The 13,840-nt window shown below is 44.9% G+C and overlaps 1 protein-coding gene across 2 annotated transcripts in view; it reads left to right on the top strand.

Moving 5' to 3' along the window:
- The window catches only part of DENND2A (DENN domain containing 2A), a 142,871-nt gene that overhangs the window by 72,882 nt on the left and 56,149 nt on the right, over positions 1–13,840 (top strand). For both annotated transcript variants that reach the window (XM_053609367.1, XM_053609366.1), the window contains exons 4-5: positions 69–196; positions 3,531–3,652. In XM_053609367.1, coding sequence (XP_053465342.1) covers positions 69–196; positions 3,531–3,652 — 250 coding nt within the window. The remainder of the gene's footprint in view (positions 1–68; positions 197–3,530; positions 3,653–13,840) is intronic.

Here is a 13,840-nt window from a genome sequence, read left to right as displayed (position 1 = left end):
TGTGCTATCTAAACCACCCTAATTTGATTCAAGTTGTTTGTTTTTCTCTCCCATCCTGCACAACCCAGAAAGTCCTACGAGTTTGAAGACTTACTGCAGTCTTCCTCTGAGAACAGCAGGGTGGACTGGTACGCGCAGACTAAGCTGGGGCTCACACGCACTTTATCAGAGGAGAATGTTTATGAAGACATTCTAGGTAAGAGGCAAAAATGTCCATATATGGGTCTGGGTCTGTTTGTGAGAAAATGAGGGAGGGAATGGAGCCAGCTGCTTGAAACACGCACACACGCGCACACACACACACAGAGGAAGGTAAGTGTGTACTCTAATGACAGAGCAGGTGGGGGGCACATGAGTGAGCCTAATGGGATACGGGAGATAACACAGTGCTAGAGAAGAAAAGGGCTGGCACTGAGTGGCCAAGGAAGTGGTGTGGCAGCCTGGTGTGGCCCATCAAGAAACATGGTCCTGGAGTCTCAAGATCCAGAATCAAATCTTGGTTTTGCTGTTTATTATGCCATGGAGCTGGTGGCTTAGCTTCTGCAAACTGCAGTTCTTCACCTGTATGGTAAGGATGCTGATAGCTACCCTGTAGGGTTGTTCAAGGACTAGAGGGAATGGTATGTCAAATACCTGGTTTATAACAGATACTCAGTAGATAGTAGGGCTTACTGAAGGGAGAAAGTGTGAGTACAAGTGTGGCCCTAACAGAGCATCAAAATTCACACTAGGGGCAGTGCCTGTGGCTCAAGGAGTAGGGCGCCGGCCCCATATACCAGAGGTGGTGGGTTCAAACCCAGCCCCGGCCAAAAAACTAAAAAAAAAAAAAATTCACACTAAATGAACGCCTTTTGTTTAAAAAGTAGCTCTGGCTTACTTCTAAAGAATCCTTTCAGATTCCAAAGCTCAGATTCACAAAGTTTGTTTCTGAATTCAACAATCTGGGAGTGGGGCTGGGCGAGGCGACTAACATCTGTAATCGTAGCACTTTTGGGAAGCTGAGGTGGGAGAATTACTCGAGCTTTGGAGTTCAAGACCAACCTGAGCAAGAGTGAGACCCTGTCTCTCCTAAAAATAGAAAAAAGTAGCTGTTGTCCTAGGGACTCAGGAGGGTAAGGCAGGAGAATCGCTTGAGCCCAGGAATATGAGGAGACTGTGAGCTAGGCTGATACCACTGTACTCAAGCTGGGGTGACAGACTGAGATCCTTAGAGAACATCGTGGTTTCAGTAAGGTGTGAGCTCACACTTGTGTCTGCTTATGGTGGAGATAGGAAGTTGGGGAATAAACAAGCTGGCAAGAGAAAGAAACCAGCATTCGGGGTGGTTGATGCCTATAATCCTCGCACCCTGGGAGGCCAAGGTAGGAAGATCACCTGAGGTGAGGAATTTGAGAAGAGCAAGACCCTGTCTCTACTGAAAACAGAAAAAATTGGGCAGCACCTGTGGCTCAGTGGGTGCTGGCCCCATATACCAAGGGCCCCGGGTGTTGTGGTGGGCGTCTGTAGTCCCAGCTACTCGGGAGGCTGAGCCCAGGAGTTGGAGGTTGCTGTGAGCTGTGATGCCACAGCACTCTACCAAGGACAATAAAGTAAAACTCTGTCTCAAAAAAAAAGAAAAAGAAAAATAGAAAAAAATAGCCTGGTGTGAGAGTAGGCACCTATAGTCCCAGCTATTTGGGAGGCTGAGGGCAGGAGAGTCACCTGAACCCAAGAGTTTGAGGTTACTGTGAGCTATGACACCATTACACTCTAGCCTGGACAACAGAGTGAGACTGTCTCAAAAAAAAAAAAAAGAGAGGCTCGACACCTGTGGCTCAAGCAGCTAAGGTGCCAGCCACATACACCTGAGCTGACAGGTTCGAATCCAGCCCAGGCCCTCCAAACAACAATGACAGCTACAACAACAACAACAACAACAAAAAATAGCTGGGCATTGTAGACCCAGCTACTTGGGAGGCAGAGGCAGGAGAATCACTTGAACCCAGGAGTTGGAGATTGCTGTGAGCTGTGATGCCACTGCACTCTGCCCAGGGCAAAAGCTTGAGGCTCTGTCTCAAAAAAAAAAAAAAAGAGGGAAAGGGAGAAACCCATGTGTGTGTGTAGGTGAGAAGGAATATGGATGTATACAGAGATGCCTTCATGCATGCAGTCATTAACACCAGAAAAATAACCCTTTAGGGAGGAAATAGAAGACTGGGGAAGGCATATACTATCTGAGCCCTTTGCCCTGCACCATAGAATTCAATTGCAGGCTCAGCGCCTGTAGCCCAGTGGTTAGGGTGCCAGGTACATACACCCAGGCTGACGGGTTTGAACCCGGCCCAGGCCTGCTAAACAACAATGACAACTGCAACAAAAAAGTAGCCAGGGCTCGGCACCTGTGGCTCAAGCAGCTAAGGTGCCAGCCACATACAACTGGGCTGGTGGGTTCGAATCCAGCCCGGGCCTGCCAAACAACAATGACGGCTGCAGCCAAAAAAATGGCTGGGCGTTGTGGCAGGTGCCTGTAGTCCCAGCTATTTGGGAGGCTGAGGCAGGAGAATCACTTGAGCCCAAGAATTGGAGGTTGCTGTGAGCTGTGATGCCATGGCACTTTACCCAGGGCGACAGATTGAGGCTCTGTCTCAAAAAAAAAAAAAAAAGTAGCCAGGTGTTGTGGTGGGCGCCTGTAGTCCCAGCTACTTGGGAGGCTGAGGCAAGAGAATTGCTTAAGCCCAAGAGTTTAAGATTGCTGTGAGTTGTAACAGCACAGCACTCTACCGAGGGTGACATAATGAGACTCTGTCTCAAAAAAAATAAATAAATACAAATAAAAAAAGAATTGAATTGCAGTGTCCACACTGCTGGAATGGATTCCTGTCACGGCAGCAGGCTTCTCATACCTAAAATGGGCATGAGGTCTGGACTTGTCTTAGTGGTGGCTGCCTTGTAGGACATTTTCAGTTACAAGGAACAGAAAACCCACCTGAAACAACAAAGGACGTTTGTTGGCTCGTGTGACCAGAACTAGCTCTTCCTTCCTCTGTTTTGATCTCTCAGGTTAGCGCCTTTCTCAGCAGGTTTCCCACGATTCCCTCGATGGCTGCCATCTGCTCCCTGGAATCTGAACCTTCCACAGATTGCACAGGGGGCAGGGGAAGGAGAGGTGCTGTAAGTCTCAGCCAAAATCTCGAGCTTACCCCTAATCAGACCAGTTTAGGTTCTTTGTTCACCTCTGGAGTCCAGGAGTGCCATGCAGTGATTGCCTCAGGCTTAGGAGGTGAGCCCTTCCCTGTGCTGGTCGCTGAGGCAGGGATTTGGGATACCCAGATTGACTAAATCCCTGATACTGTGAATGGTGTTATCTCTTACTATGGAGAGATGGGGAGTTAACTCTCTGAAATCAGGGTCTTTTGCCAAGAGGAAAGTTGAATGGACAGACATCCCTATGAGGACTAATGCTGGGGAGGCAAAGATATTGGCCTCAGTGTTCTGAAAAGGAAAACTTCCTGAGTTTTCCCACATTCCTGACCTGTTCTCTTTGACCACAGATCCACCAGTGAAGGAAAACCCTTATGAGGACATTGAGTTACACGGTCGCTGCTTGGGAAAGAAATGTGTCTTGACCTTCCCTGGTTCTCCCACCTCTTCTATCCCAGACACGCCCACCAAGGTATGCATCTCCAGGGGCGCAAAGGCAGGAGGGAGGACCCCAGCTTGCCCTGGAACTCTAGGCCACCTTTCTGGCCAGGCTCCTGGATTTATACATTTGTTACCTGAGCAGTCTCCCTGCCTCGGGTTCTTCTGGAACCCTCCTGCTCCACAAAGCTTCCTAAGATACCATTTGAGCTTCTGGCTCAGAACTCTTCAAACTGGGGATATATACACTTTGTGACTAAGTAATTGGGTAAATAAATGGTGGTACAGGGCAGCGCCTGTGGCTCAAAGAAATAGGGCGCCAGCCCCATATGCCAGAGGTGGCGGGTTCAAACCCAGACCCTGCCAAAAAACTGAAAAAAAAAAGAAAAAAGTGACACAGCTGTACTATACAATTGTTAAGAAGAAAGTCCTGACATGGAACAATCTCTCTGAGATATAAGACTGAAAGCCTTGGGGCGGCGCCTGTGGCTCAGTGAGTAGGGCGCCGGCCCCATATGCCGAGGGTGGTGGGTTCGGACCCAGCCCCTGCCAAACTGCAACAAAAAAATAGCCGGGTGTTGTGGCGGGTGCCTGTAGTCCCAGCTACTAGGGAGGCTGAGGCAAGAGAATCGCGTAAGCCCAGGAGTTGGATGTTGCTGTGAGCTGTGTGATGCCACAGCACTCTACCGAGGGCGGTACAGTGAGACTCTGTCTCTACAAAAAAAAAAAAAGACTGAAAGCCATGGTGTAGAACGGTATTTTTATAGTGTGCTACCATTTGTGAGGTTTTTACTTATTTATTTATTTATTTTTTACCGGCAGCCTCGGTATTTGTGACTGGTGCTGTAACCACTGTGCTACGGGTGCCGAGCCTGACTTTCTTTTTACAGAATATCCTTTGGGGCCAGGTTTGGTGGCTTATGCCTCTAATGCTAGCATTTTGCAAGGATGAGGCAGGAGGATTTCTTGAGGTCCTGAGTTTGAGATTAGCCTGAGCAAGAGCAAGACCCTTCTTTACAAAAAATAGAAACCTCAAAACACTCAAGCTAGACCTCCCATTTGATCCTGCAATCCCATTACTGGGCATCTACACAGAAGGAAAAAAATCCTTTTATCATAAGGACACTTGCACTAGGCTGTTTATTGCAGCTCAATTTACAATCGCCAAAATGTGGAAACAGCCTAAATGCCCACCAACCCAGGAATGGATTAACAAGCTGTGGTATATGTATACCATGGAATACTATTCAGCTATTAAAAAAAATGGAGACTTTACATCCTTCGTATTGACCTGGATGGAAGTGGAAGACATTATTCTTAGTAAAGCATCACAAAAATGGAGAAGCATGAATCCTATGTACTCAATCTTGATATGAGGACAATTAATGAAAATTAAGTTTATGGGGGGGGGAAGCACAAAGAGGGATGGAGGGAGGAGGGTTGGGCCTTAGTGTGTGTCACACTTTATGGGGGCAAGACATGATTGCAAGAGGGACTTTACCTAACAATTGCAATCAGTGTAACTGGCTTATTGTACCCTCAATGAATCCCCAACAATAAAAAAAAAAAAAAATAGAAAACTTAGTCAGGCATGGTGGCACATACCTGTAGTCCCAGCTACTCGGGAGGCTGAGGTAGGAGCCCAGGAATCTCAGGTTGTAGTGAGCTATGATTATGTCATTGTACTCTAGCCTAGGTAACAGAATTGAGACCTTGTCTCAAAAAAAACAAAACAGTACAACCTACCCTTTTGAACCTTTTGGAGTTTTTGTACCATGTGCACATGGATAATACTAAAACTATATTCCTGTTAAAACTATCCTTAACTCGTGGCTTATTCAGAAACAAATAGTGGACCAGATGCGTCCCATAGGGCAGAATTTTCTTTCTTTTTTTTTTTGAGACAGAGCCTCAAGCTGTTGCCCTGGGTAGAGTGCTGTGACATCACAGCTCACAGCAACCTCCAACTCCTGGGCTCAAGCGATTCTCCTGCCTCTGTCTCCCAAATAGCTTGGATTACAGGTGCCTGCCACAACACCTGGCTATTTTTTGGTTGCAGCCGTCATTGTTGTTTGGCAGGGCCGGGCTGGATTCGAACCTGCCAGCTCAGGTGTATGTGGCTGGCGCCTTAGCCGCTTGAGCCGCTTGAGCCACGGACACTGAGCCAGGGCAAAATTTTCTAACCCATGTGCAAGGTTATTTCTGCCTTTGTTTCACACCAAATTGTAGACTACATTATGGCATCTCTTATATTGATGATTTCAGTTGTGATGTAAGTTTTCTAATAAATCTTAACATCTTTTCTTTTTTTTTGGCCGGGGTTGGGTTTGAACCCACCACCTCCAGCATATGGGACCGGTGCCCTACTCCTTGAGCCACAGGCACCGCCCAGTTTTCTAATAAATCTTAAAAGCAACTCCCAACTTGATTATAAATTCCTCAAGGTCAGGGTCGCGCCTGTGGCTCAGTTAGTAAGGCGCCGGCCCCATATACCGAGAGTGGTGGGTTCAAACCTGGCCCCGGCTGAACTGCAACCAAAAAATAGCTGGGTGCTGTGGCGGGTGCCTGTAGTCCCAGCTACTCGGGAGGCTGAGGCAAGAGAATTGCTTAAGCCCAGGAATTGGAGGTTGCTATGAGCTGTGTGATGCCATGGCACTCTACCAAGGGCCATAAAGTGAGACTCTGTCTCTACCAAAAAAAAAAATTCCTCAAGGTCAGAAAGTAGGTATTCTATGTTTTTGCATCACTCATAAAGCCTAGTGTAGTTGTTCTACAATATTCAGTTTTTGAAGAAATTAAATAAAAGAAGGGCAAATCCAGGCTGCAGATACCAATTTAAATTCTGTTTCTGGCCTAATAAGAATAGCTGTTTTCCTTTCTGAGCTCCACAGGCCCGTATTTGCAGGCAGTTGGGGGGCATCTCTACGTGAGGCCGGCCTTCTATGCTCAGTGGTCTTAGAAAGAAGCTTCCTGAAGAGTTGAAGTTACAACCTATCCCAAACGGTAGATCTTACAGACCCAAATCAATTACTATAGTACTTGCCCAAACCTATAACTGCCATGTGTCTCTCCTCATATGGAAAAGAGTATCATCATAAATAATCCATGACAACCAATAATTAGCTAACATTTTCTATTTGCCTTGGAAATGTGTTTTCTTTTCTTTCTTTTTTTTTAACTTTATTTATTTATTATTTTTTTTTATTGTTGGGGATTCATTGAGGGTACAATAAGCCAGGTTACACTGATTGCAATTGTTAGGTAAAGTCCCTCTTGCAATCATGTCTTGCCCCCATAAAGTGTGACACACACCCCCTCCCTCCGTCTCTCTTTCTGTTTTTCCTCCCCCCCCATAACCTTAATTGTCATTAATTGTCCTCATAACAAAATTGAGTACATAGGATTCATGCTTCTCCATTCTTGTGATTCTTTACTAACAATAATATCTTCCACTTCCATCCAGGTTAATACGAAGGATGTAAAGTCTCCATTTTTTTTAATGGCTGAATAGTATTCCATGGTATACATATACCACAGCTTGTTTTTTTTTGTTGGTTTGTTTTTTAGAGACAGAGTTTCACTTTATCACCCTCGTAGAGTGCTGTAGCATCACAGCTCACAGCAACCTCCAGCTCCTGGGCCCAGGCGATTCTCTTGCCTCAGCCTCCTGAGTAGCTGGGATCACAGTTGCCCGCCACAACACCCGGCTATTCTTTGTTGCAGTTTGGCCGGGGCCGGGTTTGAACCCATCACCCTTGGTATATGAGGCCGGCGCCCTACTCACTGAGCCACAGGCGCCACCCATACCACAGCTTGTTAATCCATTCCTTGGTTGGTGGGCATTTAGGCTGTTTCCACATTTTGGCGATTGTAAATTGAGCTGCAATAAACAGCCTAGTGCAAGTGTCCTTATGATAAAAGGATTTTTTTCCTTCTGTGTAGATGCCCAGTAATGGGATTGCAGGATCAAATGGGAGGTCTAGCTTGAGTGTTTTGAGGTTTCTCCATACTTCCTTCCAGAAAGGTTGTACTAGTTTGCAGTCCCACCAGCAGTGTAAAAGTGTTCCCTTCTCTCCACATCCAAGCCAGCATCTGCAGTTCTGAGATTTTGTGATGTGGGCCATTCTCACTGGGGTTAGATGATATCTCAAGGTTGTTTTGATTTGCATTTCTCTAATATATAGAGATGATGAACATTTTTTCATGTGTTTGTTAGCCATTCGTCTGTCGTCTTTAGAGAAAGTTCTATTCATGTCTCTTGGCCATTGATATATGGGATTGTTGGCTTTTTTCATGTGGATTAATTTGAGTTCTCTATAGATCCTAGTTATCAAGCTTTTGTCTGATTGAAAATATGCAAATATCCTTTCCCATTGTGTAGGTTGTCTCTTTGCTTTGGTTAATGTCTCCTTAGCTGTACAGAAGCTTTTCAGTTTAATGAAGTCCCATTTGTTTATTTTTGTTGTAATTGCTGGGGCAGTCTTCTTCATGAAGTCTTTCCCCAGGCCAATATCTTCCAGTGTTTTTCCTATGCTTTCTTTGAGGATTTTTATTGTTTCATGCCTTAAATTTAAGTCCTTTATCCATTTTGAATCAATTTTTGTGAGTGGGGAAAGGTGTGAGTCCAGTTTCAGTCTTTTTTCATGTAGACATCCAGTTCTCCCAACACCATTTATTGAATAGGGAGTCTTTCCCCCAAGGTATGTTCTTGTTTGGTTTATCAAAGATTAGGTGGTTGTAAGATGTTAGTTTCATTTCTTGGTTTTCAATTCGATTCCAAGTGTCTATGACTCTGTTTTTGTGCCAGTACCATGCTGTCTTGAGCACTATGGCTTTGTAGTACAGACTAAAATCTGGTATGCTGATGCCCCCAGCTTTATTTTTATTACTAAGAACTGCCTTAGCTATACGGGTTTTTTTCCGGTTCCATACAAAACACAGAGTCATTTTCTCCAAATCTTGAAAGTACGATATTGGTATTTTTTTTTTTTTTTTTTTTTTTTGTAGAGACAGAGTCTCACTGTACCGCCCTCGGGCAGAGTGCCGTGGCAGCACACGGCTCACAGCAACCTCTTAACTCTTGGGCTTACGCGATTCTCTTGCCTCAGCCTCCCGAGCAGCTGGGACTACAGGCGCCCGCCACAAGGCCCGGCTATTTTTTGGTTGCAGTTTGGCCGGGGCTGGGCTTGAACCCGCCACCCTCGGCATATGGGGCCGGCGCCCTACTCACTGAGCCACAGGAGCCGCCCCCGATATTGGTATTTTGATGGGAATGGCATTGAATAGGTAGATTGCTTTGGGAAGTATAGACATTTTAACAATGTTGATTCTTCCCATCCATGAGCATGGTATGTTCTTCCATTTGTTAATATCCTCTGCTATTTCCTTTCTGAGGATTTCATAATTTTCTTTATAGATGTCCTTCACCTCCTTCGTTAGGTATATTCCTAGGTATTTCATTGTCTTTGAAACTATGGTGAAGGGAGTTGTGTCCTTAATTAGCTTCTCATCTTGACTGTTATTGGTGTATACAAAGGCTACTGACTTGTGGGCATTGATTTTATATCCTGAAACATTACTGTATTTTTTGATGACTTCTAGGAGTCTTGTGGTTGAGTCTTTGGGGTTCTCTAAGTATAGATCATGTCGTCAGCAAAGAGGGAGAGTTTGACCTCCTCTGCTCCCATTTGGATTCCCTTTATTTCCTTGTCTTGCCTGATTGTATTGGCTAGAACTTCCAGCACTATGTTATAAAGGTGACAGAGGACAACCTTGTCTGGTTCCAATTCTAAGAGGAAAAGCTTTCAGTTTTACTCCATTCAGTAAAATATTAGCTGTGAGTTTGTCATAGATAACTTCAATCAGTTTTATGAAGCCTATGCCTATACTCTTCAGTGTTCTAATTAGAAAAGGATGCTGGATTTTATCAAATGCTTTTTCTGCATCTATTGAGAGGATCATGTGATCTTTATTTTTGCCTCTGTGAATATGGTGGATGACGTTTATGGACTTGCGTATGTTAAACCAGCCTTGCATCCCTGGGATGTGGAAATGTGTTTTCATTGGAGTATGGATGTCTTCAACATTTAGGAAATCCTTCATTTCACATAGTGGATAAACCTGACTTTAAGAAGAAATACATCTGGCTCAGAGCCCATAGCTCAGTGGTTAGGGCACTGGCCACATACACCAGGGCTGGCGGGTTCAAACCCAGCCTGGGCCTGCTAAAAACAACAATTGACCACTACAACAACAATAAAAAAAGAATAGCCAGGCATTGTGGTGGGCACCTATAGTCCCAGCTACTCGGGAGGCTGAGGCAAAAGAATTGCTTAAGCCCAAGAGTTTGAGGTTGCTGTGAGCTGTGACTCCACAGCCCTCTATTGAGGGTGACATAATGCGACTCTGTCTCAAAAAAAAAAAAAAGAAGAAGAAGAAAGACATCTATCACACTCAGCCTACCCCCTTCACATCCTACCTGGCTCCCCGCTTCACACAGGGAGTAAACTGCATCGCCTCTGAAGAACAATGAAAAACTGCTGCCCAAAGCTGCTCTATGTTCAGAACAGGGTTCTCCTTTCTCATACCAGAGCATAAAGGTTTAACAACCCCTTTCTTCCTGTCCCTGCCTCTAGGTTAGAGAAAACCTAGAGCGTCTGCCACCCAAGCAGCTAAGCCCCGTAGGTGAGAATGGCAACAGGAACTCCAAGTCCAGATAGAGCTGTCCCGAAGAAGGACAATCCAGTTGTCCAGTGTGCGTATCTGATTGCCACTGACACTCACAGTCTGGGCCTTGGCAGGTCAGAGCAGGATGCTCCGTGCTCATTATTCTGCTTACCCACATCTGGGGGTCTGGTTTACGCCCCCGTTCTGGAGGACAGCTGCAGACTGCACCACTTCCTCCATTTAGCTCATCAAATATTCGTTGAGCATCTGTGGCATCTGGGCTGCATCTGGGACCCTAGAACTTACTGAAGCAGTCCCTCTGTGTCAGAGTCCTCTCCCAGCCACGGAAAGGTCCTCAGCCATCTTCGGGATGTTTGTTTCTTTAGATCTGCCTAGTCCCAGTGTAGGAAGGAAGGGTCAGATGGACAAGCTCTCCTCCGAAAGGAGCAGACGGGCCGCCGGGGGCAGATGCTGTTGCTTGTGAACATGAAAGACAAGCTCTTGAGAAACGCTATTTCCTTTTCTTGCTGCATACCCCCGCCATTTCCTTACCCCATACATACATCACAGGGAATGTGGCAGGAACTAATTTTTATAGTTAAGGAAATTTGGGCTAATATGACAGATACTTTTTATGTATTAACACCTAAAGGGAGAATGTATCACTAACTAGCATTTTCTGGCTGCCTATATGGCCCACCCACCAGTCTCCCACCAGTAGATCCTGTGTCACTTGAGGCAGACACGGAGGCAGATCTGGTTAGGTGTGGCGATTCTGAAGCCTGACACCCTAAATGTAAAACCTGCCTGGGCCATCGGTTGGCTTTCTGGCTGGAGCAAAGGATCTCATTTACATGCCTCAATTTCTTCATTGGTGAATGGGAGTAATAGTATAGCCCTCTCAAGGATCTTATGGAAATTAACCAAATCAATGTTCCTAGTACCTACAACAAATTAAGTGCTGTTTATGTGTATCTGCTAAATAAGTAGAATTATACTTTTCAGTATGTGTTCTATTTTAAAATAACTTTTCTTTTTTCCAAAAATAAAACATTCTTATCATAAAAATTGTTTAAATTCTGGGCGGCGCCTGTGGCTCAATTGTTTAAATTCTGGGCGCCGGTCCCATATGCCGGAGGTGGCGGGTTCAAACCCAGCCCCGGCCAAAAGTCACAAAAAAAAAAAAATTGTTTAAATTCTGGGTGGCGCCCATAGCTCAGTGGGTAGGCCATATACATCCAGCCTGGCGGGTTTGAAACCACCCCAGGCCAGCTAAACAACAATGACAACTGCAACAAAGAAATAGCCGGGCATTTTGGCAGGTGTCTATAATCCCAACTACTTGGTAGGCTGAGGCAAGAGAATCGCGTAAGCCCTAGAGTTTGAGGTTGCTGTGAGCTGTCACCCTGGCACTCTACCAAGGGTGACATAGTGAGACTCTGTCTCAAAAAAAAAAACAAAAAAAAATTGTTTAAATACTGAAAAGTCTAATGAATAATATAAAATTCATCCAAAATTGGGGTTTTTCTTTATGCTTACCTCTGTTTTCTAAATTTTCTATAATAGACTGGTATCATGCATATGTGTATTTATATGTATGTATTTTAAAGATCTTTTCTTGCAAATTACACATAATCCCAATATCCCAGAGATGACCACAGTTAACACTTCAGTTTTATTTCTTCTCATATTTTCTTGTGTGCGTGTATGTGCACACACATGCATATGTGTGTAGACATAAAGGAAAAGATGTGGGGTCATATACTATAGGCAGTTTTGATGATTTTTAATTATTTATTGTGGCCAGATGTGGTGACTCATGCCCGAAATTCTAGCACTCTAGTAGGCCAAGGCTAGTGGATTGCTTGAGCTCATGAGTTCAAGACCACCCTGAGCAAGATCGAGACTCTGTCCCTAAAAAAAAAAAAAAAGCTGGGCATTGTGCCAGCTCCTGCAGTCCCAGCTACTCAGGAGGCTGAGGCAAGAGAATCACTTGAACCTAAGAGTTTGAGGTTGCTACGAGCTGTGCTGCCATGGTACTCTACTGGGGGCAAGAAAGTGAGACTCTGTCTCCAAAAAAAAAAAAATTAAATAAATAAATCAATATCATGAGTATGTATGTATTTCCCTATGTCATCAATGTTTGGGGGAGGAAGTGGGGAAGATACGGAGCCTCACTGTGTTCCCCAGGCTAGAGTACATTGACATCATCATAATTCTCTGCAACCTCAAACTCCTGGGCTCAAGTGATCCTTCTGCCCCAGCTTCCCAAGTAGATGGGATTACAGGTGCATACCACCATGCACTGCTAATTTTTTTATTTTTAGTAGAGATGGGGTCTTGTTTTTTCAGACTGGTTTCGATCTCCTGACCTCCATCATTCCTCCCACCTTGGCCTCCCAGAGTGCTAGGATTACAGGTATGGCCACCATGCCTAGCCATCATTTTCTTTTTCGCAACAACTTTTGATACCTGTATGCTATTCTATCATTTTCATGTAATGTCTTTCATCCCTGCTGTTGGAATGTCCTGGTATGCCTTTCTATGTATTTCTATGTACATACGTTATTTACGTATGTTTAAGGGAATGTCTGTGCTTTTGTGTAACTATGTGTAAACCTACAGGCAAATATGAGCAAAAGAGTATGTCTGTGTGAATAGCAGCTCCCGAGGTCTCTGTAAAGAGAATAGGGGTGAGGAAGAGATGGCATATTTTTTATCAAGGACCTTGAGTCTCCCACTGGCTATCAGTAGAGGAAGGAGTTGAAGCCGTCAGCCCCCATTCACAGACAAGGAGGATTAATAGACTTAGGCTATTCATCAGGTCAGCCCCCGCTGAAGAAGTACCTGTCTTCTTTGCTACCTTCTCCTTCTACCAAGGTGTCCCCTGGCCAGGGCCCCTCACACTCAGTCTCCTGAAATAACCAAAAAAAAAAAATAAAGGCTTTAACAGGCAAATCAGACCTCGCACCAAGGAATCCTTTTCTCCTCTCCCCTTTGGATACTACAGGTCTTTTGCATGCCCATTGTGAGCCCAGTGTCTGTAGAATTAGGGAGACTCTGTGCCTCTGCATCAGCACTGGCCCCTGAAGTTACTTTATGCACTGTGCATGTTGGTATAAGAATCTCTGATCAAGGGCGGTGCCTGTGGCTCAAAGTGGTAGGGCGCCGGTCCCATATGCCGAAGGTGGCAGGTTCAAACCCAGCCCCAGCCAAAACCCACAAAAAGAAAAAAAGAATCTCTGATCAAGAGCTGGAAACTTCACTGGACCATGTGCTGATGTAATCATCCTTAAGGTTCTAGAGTGACTTCCCTTTTATACTGTGGTTCAGGGTGTAGCAAACAGCTACTGGTCCCCTAATTTTACAAATAAAGTTTTGGTGCAACACAACCATACTCATATAAATTCGTTTACATATTATCTATGGCTGCTTTTGTGCTATAATGGAACAGTTGAATAGTTGCAGCAGAAAGGTAGGGCCTTCCAAGCCTTTAAGAAAGCTTGCTTTGCTGACCCCTGCTAAATCCAAGATTCATCCTTAAGCTCTGGGTGAC

This window comes from Nycticebus coucang, chromosome 11 (genome assembly GCF_027406575.1).
Source record: "Nycticebus coucang isolate mNycCou1 chromosome 11, mNycCou1.pri, whole genome shotgun sequence".
Lineage (NCBI taxonomy): Eukaryota > Metazoa > Chordata > Mammalia > Primates > Lorisidae > Nycticebus > Nycticebus coucang.
This window is presented reverse-complemented; position numbering and strand designations above follow the sequence as displayed.